Source organism: Rhinolophus sinicus, linkage group LG05 (genome assembly GCF_036562045.2).
Source record: "Rhinolophus sinicus isolate RSC01 linkage group LG05, ASM3656204v1, whole genome shotgun sequence".
In the NCBI taxonomy this organism is placed as follows: Eukaryota; Metazoa; Chordata; class Mammalia; order Chiroptera; family Rhinolophidae; genus Rhinolophus; species Rhinolophus sinicus.
Genome location: NC_133755.1, coordinates 109,330,039 through 109,346,760, shown reverse-complemented (window position 1 = coordinate 109,346,760; position 16,722 = coordinate 109,330,039). Strand labels below are relative to the sequence as shown.

Below are 16,722 nucleotides of genomic sequence, written 5' to 3'. Positions count from 1 at the left end.
ATGCAGTAGTTTTATTTTGAATAGCTAGTAGCATTTTTAAAAGTTCTCCTAGAAAATGCATTCAAGAATAAATAGAAAAGAAAATACAAAGTAATGAAAGGTTTAAGAATAACGCAAAAGTATTACCAATAAATATTTACTGAAGATGAATCTTGACTTTAAAACTTCTATAAGCAGAAACTGCTATAAGCTATGGGTTGACATCTACATACTTTTTAAGTAACAACAAAAACTGTATTGTGCTGTTGTATTCATACCCTTGACAGATATATTTGAGTAAATACCGATTCCCCGAAAATAAGACCTAGCCTCACAATCAGCTCTGTTGTGTCTTTTGGAGCAAACATTAATATAATACCCGGCCTTATATTATATTATATCATATAAGACTTGGTCTTTTATTATAGTAAAATAAAACCGGGTCTCATATTAATGTTTGCTCCAAAAGACGCATTAGAGCTGATTGTGCCGCTAGGTCTTATCTTCGGGGAAACAATGGTACTATCTATGTGCAAGGTACCATTAATTTTATTCTATCACTCTTTACTTATTAAAATTGAAGTCTAGGTTTGCTTTAGAATTTTATTTTCTGATTAAAAATGTTAAGCAATAATTTGGAATAAAGTTGACATTCATTTAGTAACTGACTCCTGAAATTAAAAATAAGGGCTGTTGTAATTATGACATTTTATATATTACATCTATAAGCCCAAAGTAATATATATGAAAAAAAGCAATCCTTACCTGAGAGAAAATTAAAAATATTATAAATATATGAATCATCATGGTTAAGTTAGATAAATAAAGTAGCAATAAAGTGCTAATACTGTTTAAGCTGTGTGAAATAAATCTTTGCCTTTGAAAAGAGATGCTTGTTTTCGTTAAACATTACTCCCTTTTAGAAAGAAACATTTTTTAAGTCAAAATGTGGTTCGTGCATTTTTTCATTTGCAAATATAAACCTATTTGAAAATTATATGTTGATAGACATCTTCCTTATACAGGCATTCATAGGCCCGTCTCATAAATGACTCTGCAGCAAATCCACAAGAAGCCCCGTCTTGCTGGGTGAGTTTTTCTCATCCACCCCAATGCTGAACAGATTACTTATTAAGGGAAGGGGAGAAGTCAAAGCTCTTTAAAGACAGAGGTCCTATTCTTTCCTCAGCATCTAGCTCAGTACCTGACAAATCAGGTGCTCATAGAAAGCCCAAGAGAATTATACCATTTAAGAAGTCTTACTCCTAGGTACAAAGAACAAACTGATGGTTGCCAGATGGGAGGGGGTTGGGAGACTGGGTGAAAAAGGTGAAGGGATTAAAAAGTACAAATTGGTAGTTAAAAAATTGTCATGGGGATGTAAAGTACAGCATAGGAAAAATAGTCAATAATATGGTAATAACTCTGTATAGTGCCAGGTGGGTACTAATCGGGACTGGGGGCGCAAATCACTTTGTAAGTTATATAAATGTCTAACCACTACGCTGTATACCTGAAACTAACAGAAAACAATATTTAATGTCAATTGTAACTGAAAAAGAAAGAAAAAAGAAGTCTTACTCCTAGAGCTCCTTTACACTCGCTGCCTTTCAGATGTCATCTTTCCTGCTTGACTCCTGCACCATATCTGGTTCCCTTCAGTCTCCTGGATTTTTTGAATAGAATCTGCTTTGTATATACAGTCTCTAGTAAGTGACAGAAATGGCCCCAAACATGCACTCTTAGGTGCTACAAGATAATACCTCCATGAATTCTACTACAGCATTCAACACTGAAACTATTAACAAATTTTCTTGTAGAAATACCATTACATGTGGCTTCTAAGTTTAACATTACTACTTTTAATAACACTACTTGTAATTGTCCTTCATTAACATTGTGGTTAAATAGTTTTGTGGCTTTGTCATTAAACCTAAATTAAACAGGATTTGTAATATAATTCTCCTAGGAACGTGTGTGAGTTTCAAGGAACCCAATTAAAAAATACATGGAGCATAATTTTTCCATTAAGCGAAGGTAAGTGATAGCCTAAATTAGTTTTATTTTACAAAAAATTATTTTGTTTTCAAAAAAGAACATTTTTAAAAAGTTTAAATTTGAGGCAGTAGTCTCAGAAAGGATTTTCCTAAGGGAAATAGAAGGATTTGAAGTATATGAAATTGCAATGAAAAAATATTTCAGAGAATAGTAATCAAAAGATTTCCACATTATCATTTTTGTCTTGAAGAAGAATACATGAGCAAAAAAGAACATATTTTCCTATGTCTATGTATCTGTATATATATTGGGATTTTTGCATCAAGCATTCTAAACAGTCATGTGATACCTGTTTCTAGTCTTTCAACACGTGTGAACTGAACTGGCTGAATGATGGACTTAATCAAGTCCACTAGAGTAGCTGCTGATAGGCAGTGGCACAATATCCCGCACTTACTCAAAGTGTAATATAAGTGAGGCACACTTTCTTATAATTCTTTTGATCCCAAAATAGGCACTTATAAACATACGCTAATTAACCTCAAACCCAAGAATTACTTTCAATAACAGTGATTATTTTGAGTGCATCAATATTGTTAAAAGACTGTGATCTCTGAGGAACAAAGAGATAAACAAAAACCACTGAATAATTTAAGTGAAATTTACAAAGTAATTCTTGATTTACTCGAGTATGTAATAAAACATTTATTCTGAAGAGATCATTAAAATGTGCTTTTATAGTGAGCTATTAGTTGATATTTTAAAAATAAAAGTTTATAAAAAAGTATTAAAAGTCTAAATAAAAATGTATTTTTACTAATCCTAATAATTTATATTTTGTGAAATTATATATGTAAAATCATTTTACAAACTACAAATGGTGTACACAATCAAGGCAATATGATATTTTATTATCTATTAAATATATATGCAGAGATTCCAGTTGTACAAAAACTGAAGAATAATTTTTTTAATGATTTAAATTATTTTCAGAATGTTAAAACTGAGTAATGTTGTTATTCTACGAAAGGAAATAAAAGAAGTAAGATCTGAGATCACTTAAAACCAACTGTATATAAAAATGCCCCAAGCATCTACACTCTGCTGAGATTGTTAAATATTTGAAAGTATGGATTTAACTTATCTTGCCATGATTCTGTAGATAATTACATTTTCTTTCCAGTATGCTTTCTGATTACATTTGAAGAGTTGTATATACACATACGCTTTTTAAAACAACTCATTAAAAGACTCATTTCAAACTTAGCATCAAGAAGTTGTTTCTCAATATCATAAACAATTTTAATTGCAGAAAGTAATTATCAAGGGTTGAAAAAGATGGAATTGACAGAGAAGTAAAAGTGAAGCACATAAATAAGTATAGACTTAGCATAGAAAAACTATGGCAAAGCTGATAACTAGCAATGTGAAAATGAAGAGAATGACTTGAACTATAAGATAAGTCTGGCTACTTTGAACATACCCAGTTCTAGTTTTTGACAAGAGGGAATCTCTTCTGTTACCGTAATGAAGTAGTTGTGCAATCCCTTGAAGGCTAGCAGCAAAGTGGCACAAAGTGTATAATGAAAATGGTAGGCGTGATGTAGGAAGGAGTCTGCAATAATGAAGCTGCAACCCTAAACAAAGAATGGATTTGGGATACAGAATGTTAGTAACCAAAAATTTTTCAATATTACACTTGAAACTTAGAGAAATACAGGAAAAAACTCTCAGAATTTACTAATTATCATTATCAGAAACCATGTAAGAAATATTGCAATATTTCAGGAGTTGCTCTTGTTCATACAAATAATTTAAACAGATGAATGCAACTCTAGTAATTTCAGTTACAGTGGAATTTTAAAACAAGGAGATTAAATTTTGATTTTTGAAAATTTGAGATTCATATTACATTTGGACTGAGGGACAGACACTCTGCTTTTATAATATAAGTTCCTTCTCCTTTTAGGGGCATAATGGCTATACTTGAACTATTACAAGTTGGGTCTCAACTCTGGCACTGTTCTTTACAGGCAGGCCAATTTGGAATGATTCTACCAGTTAAATTAAGGGAGCAAGAGGTGCAAATAACAAGTTTAAAAGGGCACTCATAGTCAAAGATCTCTATCCATTAAATTTGGTGAAATCTTAAAATATCAAGTAAAGTTTTCATAATAAACAACTGGAAACATCCAATTTCTTTAGATCATATTTAATTAGAGCTGTAAGATGTTGAGCTCAAAACATTAATAAAAAGAACATCACACAGATAAAACAATTTTAAAAAATAACATTTCATTTGAAGACAGAGGGAAGAAAGGATTTATAAACATATTAGTTCTTACGTCTGGTGATAACTGTTTTGTGTAGTTAATACCAAAGACCACACTTTCAAGAGTAGGAATCACAGAATCTCTGTTTTGCGCTGGTGCATTTCTGTTTAACCAAGTAGTCTTCACAGGGCGAGGAAAGCTGGAGGAATAGTATTACGTTATTATTGTCACAATGGTCTATTTGCATGATACATGTTTCCAAAAGAAAATCTTATTGGAATAGAATAAAGAACAAGGGTTTTTGCAAGGTTATGATTTCTAAAGCATTCTTAAAGTAATTTTTCCTTTAATAATTTGAATTATTATGCAACAACACAATGAATATAAAAAAAAACTAAGACTATATGCTTGAGATTACTTCTCTATAATTGGGTTTCAGGGAGTTTCAAAGGATTAGAAAGTTAAAATAGGAATCCAGAGTAGCTAATTGACAAATAAGTGTCCGAGCTTTTTTTTTTTTTTTTTTTTGAGAATTTTTGTAAGAATTTATTTGAATCAAACTGATGGCATATGCAGGGGAGCAAGATATCAAATGCTCCAATGAGAGTCAAGTTTAATTTGGAAATACTAATCTATCAGAACTGGTTATCAACTTTATCAAGTTAACATTCATACATGGATGCTACTTACAGAAATAAGCAGCTCCCAAATAAATGTAGAAAAGAAAAATTACTAAATTTACTTGTTACCTTTATTTCTCAAAAACAAGACGTTTCCTTTCTTTTCACTAAAAGGCTGGCTATGAACACCACTAAGATAACCTTTGTAAGTGCTTCAAGGTACTACCATCTCTATCACATATTATGTGAACTAGTGTTGTTAGCATTAACATTGCATTTAATAAACCATAAATCCTATAGAATAAGAAGGCTATTCTGTCTGAAAGTTTAAAAATCATACACAATTTTATTTTATAAAGTACTAGTTAATTGTAAGTAGGCCAAAACATTTGGACTGTTTGGCAGTTGGCAAAAGGAAAAAGACAAGAAAGTAAATCAATTTTGCCATAAGCAGAGAGTAGCCTTCATTTGCAAAATCAATTTGCTTTGCAAAGATAAAATATCTATACCCCAGCAAAGGGAGCTGCAAGTCAATGGTAAATTCCACTTGCTACGATGTGTTTTTCAGAATTAAATCATAAAAGTTGCTCTTAAAAGAATTCAAATATCAGAAAACAGATTATGTAAAAAACAAGCAAAGAAAGAAATCCTAACCCCACTCACTTTATAGAACTGATTTAATGTCTATGGTTGATCATAGAAATTATTTTAAATAAAAATAACATTTAAAAATATATTATAAATTTATTTTTTTTTTTTCATTTTGTTCAGAGGATAAAAAAATCTACCTATAATAAAACTTCAGGAAAAACTTATCGAAGCATAAATAGTGAGGAATGTTACCTGTAACATGACCCCTCTACCAGCATGCCACCAGCAAAAAGCTTTCCTTTACCCTTTCCTTGCTTCCCTTCTCCAACCTCTCATTTCTAAGCAAAGAAAGGCAGGGAAAGCTGTTGCTTCTTTCAGGGCAAAGTTCTAGCAGCAAGAGGGGGTATCAGGGCCCGTGGCAGGTAGGTAAAGAACAGAACCTCAGCTGTTGCAAGCACCTCATTTTCTTTTCCAGTCACTAACCAGAGCCAACAGTTTATCCTCTTGGCTTCTGATTCTGAGCCAAAAATGTCTTCTCCTTCCAGCAAACAGTCTCTAGAAGATGAGCTGTCCCTTTCTCCTACTAGTCTGTGGCAAAAAGTGCTGCATTGTAAGAGGAAGCACACATTTAACTCACTAGGATTAGTGATGTGAATATCACTATTTATTTAGGGTCTGAAAAAAGCAACATTAATAACCTGAGCTAACCTCTATAAATTGTTTATACATGTTTCACAAAAGAAACTAAGCCAGTGTTATAAAGAAAAATGGTTGAAATAGTTTAGTTAGGGATTCTTATTGAAATTACAAAAATAAGAGATTCACAACACTGTAAGAATGTATTTTATAAACAAATTTTTAGCAATAAAACCTAACATGTAATTCATATAAAATACTGTATACTTATTTGAAAGTTATATTAAAAAATCAACAACACTTTCTTTTCAGAGAAGTTTCATTCAGTGATCATGTTATTACATATTAATTGAATCAACATCTAAAATATTTTTGAAGTTTATGATAAAATTTTATATAATAACAGAAACACTTGCCTATTTACAGAAGTTATACAGCTGAGCACAAGTTCTCAAAGGCCTAAGAGGTAAGACAAAGATGGCAAAACAACCACTTACTAGATAACTAGATCTTACTAGAGAACAAGGAAGGCAAAGCAAGTCATCAAACAGATTTCTTCTTGGCCCTGTGCTCTAAAAGAGATCACCGGACAACACAATGAAAAAGGTCCTCACTTATAGTTTTTAAAACAATGTAAAGACAGGCCACAGAAAGCTCTTACTTGTGGACAATATGTTAAATTGTGTCGGTATTCTATAAATTGAGGGTAATTCTACAAAATTACCTATTTAGTTTTCTGGCAAATTAGTTTAACATTATAACCCTTAAGCATCATCCCTAATATCAGTGGTTGGAATCAGATTTCTGTCAGAAATTATAAAGTAGACAGTTCAGAAATCAAATCAATTTCGAGTCTTTTCACATAAGTTATTGATTTTAAAATGTCCATGTGTTGCCCATACTACACAAGGATGATGCTTTATTGTAAAAACTGAAAAGCCTAAATTGTATTGTAACATTAATGAAAAACAATCAGTCTCCACGTGAAAGTGGGCAAAACTAATTATCCCAATGCATTTATTATGATGCAAAATTTTATGCACTTTTAAGCTAAAATGCACGATATAATTTTAAAAGGTTTAGTAAAGACCCAATAATTTGGTTAGTGACTTAGAAAACAAGAATTACTGTATAGTATAGATTTAAGAAGATAAAATTAGTCCCTCCAGAGAAGAGAAAAACCAAAAACTAAGAAAAAATGAATATACTTTTCCATCGGATGAATAATTACAGTATAGCATTTCACTAAAAACACAGGTGCAGACTAAACAATGCTGTGGTTATTTCCAGATTGCAGTATTTTTCTTGGTCAGTTTATTTAACAACAATTGCCCCATACTTCTGTAATAAAAAAGTTATCAGTCTAATGATCTCATGCTCTTAAAATTTATTAATTTAATATTTTAGTATAAAATAAAGTATTCATTAAATAATTATGAATTTAGAAATTCCTTAGTTATTTTTATCAAAGTATGTGTTTTCACTATAAAAATAAAAGATTTTACATTACTAAGGACCAGAGTACTGCTTAAATTTACCTTATTAGTGGCTGGTGTAGTGCAACCAAGGATGCATGGACTGTAACAGACACAACAGAAAGGTGGAAATAATCAAACATAACATTAACGTGATGATGAAGGCCTCTATGGAGGCTAAAGTGCAGCTTCAGTGTTCGGCTACTTATTAGTTGCAAGGCGTTCAAATCATCTGCCCTATAAAAAGCAACATATTTGCATTCAGTATAGACTATTAAGTAAAGGCCAATCTTTTCAGATAGTAGTTTAAACTATTCAAACATTTAGTTATTTAATTACTTTAAAAAAAACTGATAAGAATAATTATTAAAGCACCACATTTGCATTAGACAGCTATATAAAATCTAGTAAGATCCTACCTATAGATTTCTATCAGTCCAAGGTATGGACTGACAGATTAGTTTTTTCACTAAATGTCCCTATAAAATGAGTCCTTTTTGATACTTAATCTCATCTTATACTAAATTTTACCCCCCATAGGAAATACTGTTTATTATATTGTTGCAGTATAATATGTGTGAAATCTGATTAAAATAAATCCTAAAAGATATTTAAAAACAGTTTTACTGTACAAAATTTTGTTGTTAAATGCTTCTTAAAAATAAGCAAACCATTGGAAGATATTTTATTATATTTAGTCTGTCATCAGATTTACATATACAAAATATTTGACACAATTCCATGAACATTATATCCATAAAATTATATCCATTACACACACACAAACACGGTGCCAAAAAAATGTATACACCTTTTAAGAAAGGAAAAGTGTATTAAAATTGTAATACTCAATGTATACTGATAACAAAAGATGAATACAAGTCATGTTTGACTTCTGCAATTACAAGAGGTGCTCAAAATGGTTACTATCAGCATCCAGACACTTCTGAATACGGTAAACTACTGCTTGGCAATGTTGACCGAAGTGTCCACTTGTATACATTTTTTTGACACCCCTGGAATATATACTTTAACCCATACATACACACATCATAACTACTGCTAATAAACTACTCAATTCAGCTTACTTCACTTACAGAATTCTGACATGGTTTAAAACAGAATCCCTTAAGGAAGTCTTTATAATAAACAGTATTACAGAGGAGCAGTAGCTATCATGTAAAAAAATTCTTATTCCTCTATAATAGCAAAGAGGACATCACAAGTAGAACTTGCAGTATTGTGACTGCTTAATCATTTATTAAGACATGTAGTCTTAAGTTAATTAAATTAAGACACGTAATCTTAATTTATATACAATTTTCTAGAAGTATACATGTGAATTAAAACAACAACAAAAAAACCTTTAAAAATAAAATTGTTAAATGGATTCTTGTCTTAAATGAATACAAGCACAGTTTGTCCCTAAAATATATGACTGCATGTCCAGGTATATGAGTAAGTTTCTCAAGTGTTCTAGAAATTAATGAACTAGAAACAACTGATAAGTGTAAGAGTCATCAGTCTTGATAACTTGCTCAATATAAAATAAAATAAAAATCCCACCTAATAGAAGGCATCACTTATGCCACTAAAATTTAGCCAGTGGTAAAGTAGAAGAGAGTTCAGTTATATTTAAATGTCTCAGGCCTCTGCTATTATATCAACAGTGTAATTTCTAGAGTCTAGGAGATTGATTCATATTTCTTCAACTTGTCTGATTTTGCTACCTGGAGCTCATGGAATCAGCATGGGCACAAAAGAGCAGGCTTAACCATTCTCATGACACTCTCTCCGCAAATAGAAGTAGCTAAAAAATAAACAAGAAGGGGACAGGCTGGATTCTAAGAAGAAAATGAGGACTCTAATATTAACAGATAATAGTCATGAGTAAATAAGGGTTTTTAATTGATTAGCTTACTTACGAATAATCTCCGTCTGTGAAGTGTAGGTCCAAGGATAAGAGAAAACTCATTTCCTCAAGGGTTTCTTCAATCTGAAGAGAAAGTACAATACTTTTTGAATATTTATAGAAAATTGAGGCTTTATAAAAATATCTATCTAAATGTATATGAAGAGATGTTTACCTTTTTTTCATCCAACAACATTTTAACTTTGAAGATCATAACATCGTTTAAAACAACCTCCTCATTTTTATATAGAATTTGAAATGTTTTACTGCAAATCAGAGAATCATGAACTGAAGCTGGAAAGGCTAAAGTCATACCTAAAACAAATAAGATAAATAATTGACGAGTAAAGGGCAAAATATAATACAAGTAAATTAAAACTTTTACTTTAAAACACTGTAAGTTTTATTATATTACTTCAATGCATTATCATTTTATACAGCAGTATTAGAACATTTCTGAAAATTTATTCATTTCTATGATAAATTAATAGGTAAGAACATTGTAACCATTATTAAATTGTTATACAATTTATAATCTGAGAAAGTAAATAAGGAAATCTCCAGGTGGATATTTTAAAGTGTAAAAAAATTGATATGTATACCACAGAAGAAAGCAATTTAGTTTTCCAGTTTGCATAGTAAAGAATTTGGTTGACCTTTGTCCTTGTTGCTAGGAAATAACCTCTAAATCCTATGAATACAGAATCTAGCTGGGTTTTGTGCCAGATTACTGGGACCTTGCCTCTAAATCCTTGGAATTTCCCAGTGACAGGCCTGTCTCTGTTATTCATAGTGGGCCCTGACAGCGTAAGTTAGTGAGGTGAATCAAGGTAGGCCCCTAGATAGTTTATGCTGAGGAGATGACTCAGGATGGGAGCCACCACTCCAGTAATACCAACCATGCGATCAGAGAGTTGAGGCTTTGAGCCACATGATATAAGCCCAACCTCCAGGGAAGGAAAGGGGGCTAGAGATTGAGCCATGTGGGTGATGATTCAGTCAAGCATGGCTGTGTAACAACACACCAATAAAAACTCTGGACAATGAAGCTTGTGTGAGCCGCCCTGATTTGCAATACTCTCTCTGTTGTCAATATCAATTTTCTGGGAAAGCAATGCATCCTGACTCCATAGGGAAAGAACAACAAAAGTTTCACAAATCTGTGACCCTCTAGACCTGGCTCTATGCATTTCTTCTTTAGGCTGGCTCTGATTTTATCCTTTTGCTATAATAAAACTGTAAGATAAGTAGAGTGCTTTCCTGAGTTCTGTGAGTTGTTCTAGTGAATTATCAAACGAGAGGGAGTAACAGGAACCCCAAATACGTAGCCAGCTTGTCAGAAGGAAGGGTAGTTTGTGGACCACTGAACTTGCAGCTGGAGTCTGAAGTGAGAGCAGTCTAATGGAAGACCATTTCCTTAACTTGCAAAATGTGCTCTGCCTCCAGGTTGTTGGTGTTAGGTCGTTCCAACAGCCCATCTGCTGCTTTATTACTCTATCGTCCAGAAACAACATGATGTAAAAAACTGAAAGAAACTGGAGATGTTTGAGCTAGAGACAAAGCAAGGGGGCCATCTCTGTAGGGCAGAAACCTAGAGTGGGACATCAGAGTCCAACTGCAGTAAGAGGGTAGCCTGTCCACATGGGGTGATGGTCTGATGGCTGAGACTGTGCCTGGTGAGAAGGCAGCCTGGGGTGAAGTATCAGAACCTGAGCAGGGTGAGTAGGGCGACTGCATGGGAAGGTACCTGAGGCCGGGGGTTTGGAGCCCAAACTACAAGAGGAGAGTGTCCTCACAGAAGGGCAGCTTTGTGCCCCATGTAGGAATCCAAAAGAGATGACAAAAACTTCCATATTGGAAAGAGGGTGAGTGTGGGCAGGGGCAGCCTGATACATTTTAATGGAGCCAAAATAAGGTGAAGAGAACCTCCTTTCAGAAGAACTCCTGGGACGAGGACTCAGCAAGTCTAAGTGCGGTGAGGAGGGTGTCCACATCAGGGAGTGACCTGGCATGAAGTGCTGAAGCCCAAGGAGCCCATGAGGGAGAGGGTGCAGTGATAAGAGACAGGCACATATAAGGAATTGATCAAATAAGAAAATACATTAAGGATAATGAGAGTCAGGTTTCTTATTGTCTGAGAAAGAATGTACACATACAGAAAGGAAGTACTAATATAGAATGAAGCCAATTGTACTAGGTTAAAATTAGATACTGATGTGAACTCATGGTTTTCACTATATATTTAGGTAAAGACAGATGCTAAATTTGTATATGCATGTGTAAAGATGTACGTGTGTACATACATTTATTCACTAGTTCTGTCCATTAAAAGGGCTTAGGAGCAGCATAGTCCCAAATACTGGTTTTGAATACTATTCTTCCCTAAAAGGAAGCAAGTCTTTGGAGAAATGGGTGACTCTGGAGCTGGGGCACAGATAGGACAAGAAAAGTCTGGGCCATCTTTCATAACAGAAAGGAAGTGCTAAAAGAATGAGGGGACACATCCAAAGGACATAAAAGCTAGCTTGAAGAGGCGACCCTTGATCATATCTGGGATGAACTGAGCATCAAAATAAATTATGCTGGTAATGGATTAACAGCCATTAAATAATACAGAAATCTATAAATCCATAATGATATAAATAAATGAACAAATCAGTAGTTTGACATAGAGAAGGATACTTATTAATTAAAAGGGAAAAAGAGTAACTTTATAGTGAAGTCTGGCTTAATCAAATGATCCAAGTTAACATCATCAGTAATGGGACATGTAGAAACCATGTGACACCTAATAGAATATAATAAGAACATAGCATCACCTTCTGAGATATTCCTGACAAAGGTACATAACCTGAATCTAATCATGAGGATATTTCCGACCAATGCAAGTTGAAGGACATTCAACAAATTAACAGGATTATAGTCTTCAAAAGTGTCAGGGTCATGAAAGTCAATGAAAGACTGAGGAGCTGTTCCAGAATAAAGGAGACGAAAGAGACATAACTAATTACAATGCATGATTCCATACTGGATCATTTTGCCATGATGGAATTTATTGGGATGACTAGCAAAACTTGAATGTATCTGAGGATAAGGTGGTGGTAATATAACAGTTAATTAATTGATTTTGATGATTTTATTAGGGTTATGTAGGAGAATATTATTTGGAGGAAATACATTCTGAAATATATGGGGATGATGGAGAATAATGTCAGCAAATTACCCTTAAATGGTTATTCTTACATGATTCAGGAAAAAAGTTCTCTGCCTTACACTTCAACAACTTTTCTGTAAGTTTAAGATATATGTATATATATCTTAAGATATATGTATATATATCTTAAGATATATCTTACATATCTATATCTATCCATCTATGGTGTGAAACCAAGTAGATCAGAAACTCAATTGTGCATTTCAGAGAAGCGCTGAGAAGGGGAAGAAATTTTCCTCAATGGACAGCAGATTTTTTTTAAAGCACCCAGATAATGTGAACTTTGAATCTGCTGCTTCAAAAAGTGAGTTTCTCTGTTGCTCTTCCCTGAGGATGGTGCTGGAGCAGCTCTCTGCAGTCAGGGCTGTCGCCTCTTCTCCATTCCTATAACTACTGGGCCTGCAGCTTCTTTGTTCCGTACTGATGCTTATCTATTTGCAGATACACCTGAACAAAAATCACTATTTGTTCTGCTACCCTTTCTGGCAAACTCCTCAAAAGATTCTTTGGTATTTAATGTCTCTAATTCATCTCATCTCATTCTCTCTCTGGCCAGTTTCGTTACAGCCAGGCTCCAGGATGGTCCCCAATGATTCTCACCTCCTGGTATTCACATCCTGGTATAATTCCTCCCATAAAGTCCCAGGGTTGATCTGTGTAAATACAGCGGAAGTAATTGTATGATTTATGTGAATACAGCAGAAGTAATAGACTGTAGCCTCTTAAGAAACCTTACAGCAGAGGTAAGCAGCTAAACAACTTCTGGATTCCAGACCCAAAGAAACTGTGAGATAATGTTTGTGGTTTTAAACTAAGTTTGGGGGTAAATTCCTACACAACAATAATTAATTCACACTTTAACTGGTCTTTGGCACATGAAACTGCTCTTATCAAGACCATCAATAATTTCTTCGATAAAAGCAATGGGTTCCCAGATCTCATCTTACTTGGCTTATTATAATCATCACCTCACACAGTTACACATTCTCTTATTCTTGAAACACTTCTTTAATTTGGCTTCTCGGACATCACATTTTTTCTGGTTTTACTCCTAACTCACGGGCAACCTCCTTTTAGTCATTTGTATTATTTTTTACTTATCGAAGAAGCATAGCATAGTAGTTAAGAATAGATTCTGGAGCCAGACCAGCTGGGTTTAAATTCTGTCACTTACTAGCCCTGTAATCTTTATTAATTTTTCTGTCCGCTATGCCCCACATCCAATTCTTCAGTAAACTCCATTGGCTCTACCAACAAAGCATATCCAATATTTATTGAGTGAGAGTGCTAGAAATGCTCTAACATGAAAAAAGAACACTGCTGTTAGGAATGACCTAAAAGGGATGCTACTATGGGATAAGAAACTGTGTACAAAATAAGTCATTCTAAATTGCTTTGGAATGACGATCATTAACTATTTCTGAAAGTTACCTATACTCTTAATTAACATCAATACTTAAAGCTTCAAAAAAGATGTACCAATGACTTACAGATAATAAACTTTTCTTTTATTCTCAAACCAGGAGCAACAGATAAAAGATGTGCAAGTTCCTCCTAGTTATTCATTCACTCATGTTCCTCCTAGTCATTTATTTACTCATCCAATCAACAAATACTTATTGACTACCTACTATATGCTAAGAATTTTTAGGTGTTGGGGATACACAGGAAAAAAAAATATCTCTGACCACATGGAGCTTACTTCCTAAGGGGAGGGGCAACAGAGAATAAAAATAATAAGTAAATGATACAGTATGTCTGAAGATGATAGTGCTATGGAAAAAAATAAAGAGAGAATAGAGGGTGAGAAAGGTAGCAATTTTAAGCAGAAAAGTCAGGCAATGCTTGAGAAGGTAACCTATAAGCAAAGATCAGAACAGATTTCTATGTACCTTCCCCTACTACATACCATTAGTAGCTGCCCTCCTTCACCCTAGTAGAGGTTAAGAGGTTTATTCCCTGGAGAGAATAAAACAGAGGCCCTCTGAACTGAAAGTCACCTGGCAAAACTGAGAGCATGAGTATATGAGCATAGGTGTACTGAACACTGAACGCAGAGACTCGCAGAGCTCTTCCTCTACTGGGCTACCAGAAGGCTGGCAGTTAGATTCTTAATCTCCAGGAAGGAAATAGGTATGAATCTTCTCAGGCTTCTCAAGAACTGTAAACAGCCTAAGATTTTATCCTACATGCAATCTATAAAGCTAGCCTATCAGTTTCATGAATGTTGGGAGAAGACATAAGACTCCCAGGTCAGAGACAAAGGACATTATTACTCACAGCATAACAAGCAGCAGGAGCTTCATGTTACATCAGTGCCCCTCGTCCTTACTCCCCAAAGTCCCACGGGAGTGACATGGGGGCAGGCCCAGGTGGATGCTATGCATACAGTGGGGGTTTTTATCACAGTCGGGGAACTCTAAGTTTAGAAAACCTCAGTCTTTTATAAGGGGTTACAAGAAAACCTGTCTAAACTTTAAACTGGAGAGAGACATTACCTTTATTATACTGAACAGTAAACAAATCAACCTTCTGCTCTAGATACACTATCTATATCTTCTAAAGCTGTTTGCTATAGAAACATCCTTTAAAAGCCTGGAACAGATATTTCAGTGTCTCTGCTCACAAGATGTACAGAAATGTGAGAAAACATGGAGAATTTTTTCAACAATAGGTAGGGTAAAATCTCAGGTTCTTCACAGTTCTTGACATGAGGAATCTGACCAACCCAAAAAATCTGTAATAGATCTATTATGTAGATCTGTTATGACAAATAAGCTCTATAGGTACTGACTTCAAAGTTTCCTTAGCAAATGGCTTACCAACATCATCCTAATGTGAAGATCAAAGATACAAGTCCCATGTATGCTCTTAGAAATTTCCAATCAGCTCTCCTTTCAGTCAAGTATAGAAATTGAGGACAACCAGACATCTGATGAAAGTTTCTAAGATGCAATTTAGAGACCAAAATAAAGAAGAAAAAGAAGAAAGAAAACTTGTAGATAAGAAAAAGAGATGAAAGGGGGGAGAGGAGGAGAAAAGAGAGAACAGAGAAAGAGGGAGAGGTGAAAATAGGGAGAGAAATAGATTAAAAAGGGGTTAAAGTTGAAGAAAAAACTCAGTAAGTAGAGCAAACAGACAAACGGAAAAATGGAAAGAAAATAACAAAAATTAAGAAAACTAGTGAAGACAATCCACCACCTAAATAACAGAAGTTTCAAAAAGAACTGATAAAAAAGATGGGAGAAAATTACGAACAAAATAAGAAAACTTCCCAGGACTAAAGGACATAAGTCTCCAGATTAAAGAGGCCCAATGAGTACTCAGAGACCTGAATTATATCACTATGTGCCATCAGAACACCAGAACCAAAGAGAAGATTGTACAAGATTTTTGAAAGGGGGGAAAAAGGGCCACATATAAAGGATTAGCAATCGGAATGGCTTTGGAAGTCTCAACAGCAATGCTGCAAACCAAAAGACAATGGAGCAATGTTTTCAAAATTCTGAAGGAAAAAAGAGTGACAACCTAGAATTCTATACTTAGGTAAACTTTCAAGCAAGTAAAAGTAGAATAAAGACATTTTTAGACAGTACAGGTTTCAAAATATTTCCTATGCCACTTTTCTCAAAAGATATTGGAGAATAGGCTCCACCAAAATGAGACAGTAAATCAAGAAAGAGGAAAAATAGGAGGAAATAAGAGATCCAATGCAGAAGAGAGGCAAAGGGAAGCCCTAGGAAGATGGTGAAGCAAAATTCCTACGGGATCCTCTGCCTTAGATACAGAAGGTGACTGATAAATGTTGACTTGGTTTGCCTCAACAGATAGATATGTTGAGGTCTGCCATCTGAAAGATCTTTGCTGCCATGGTAATATTTTTTAACCTGAGGATAGATTAAAAGCTTGGCCAGACTCTTTTCAGCACTAGATTTGTTTGACAGTACACTGATGAGGTTTCTGTTCTATTGCCTAGATCATATGAGGGCAGTCTCTTCACCCTACAGAAGTTTTCTGCTTTGAC

General features: G+C 34.2%; 1 protein-coding gene across 15 annotated transcripts in view; it reads right to left on the bottom strand.

Annotated features, from left to right (window-relative positions):
• The window catches only part of FAM135A (family with sequence similarity 135 member A), a 461,750-nt gene that overhangs the window by 47,153 nt on the left and 397,875 nt on the right, over nucleotides 1-16,722 (bottom strand). For 13 of the 15 annotated variants that reach the window (XM_074333158.1, XM_019749326.2, XM_019749331.2 and 10 more), the window contains 5 exons: nucleotides 9,660-9,799; nucleotides 9,498-9,568; nucleotides 7,636-7,809; nucleotides 4,323-4,449; nucleotides 3,461-3,614 (listed from right to left, as the gene is read on the bottom strand). In XM_074333158.1, the coding sequence (XP_074189259.1) occupies nucleotides 3,461-3,614; nucleotides 4,323-4,449; nucleotides 7,636-7,809; nucleotides 9,498-9,568; nucleotides 9,660-9,799 (666 nt within the window). Of the gene's footprint in view, nucleotides 1-3,460; nucleotides 3,615-4,322; nucleotides 4,450-5,944; nucleotides 6,065-7,635; nucleotides 7,810-9,302; nucleotides 9,355-9,497; nucleotides 9,569-9,659; nucleotides 9,800-16,722 lie in introns of those variants that run through there. The other 2 variants (XM_074333166.1, XM_019749329.2) reach the window with 2 other exon arrangements.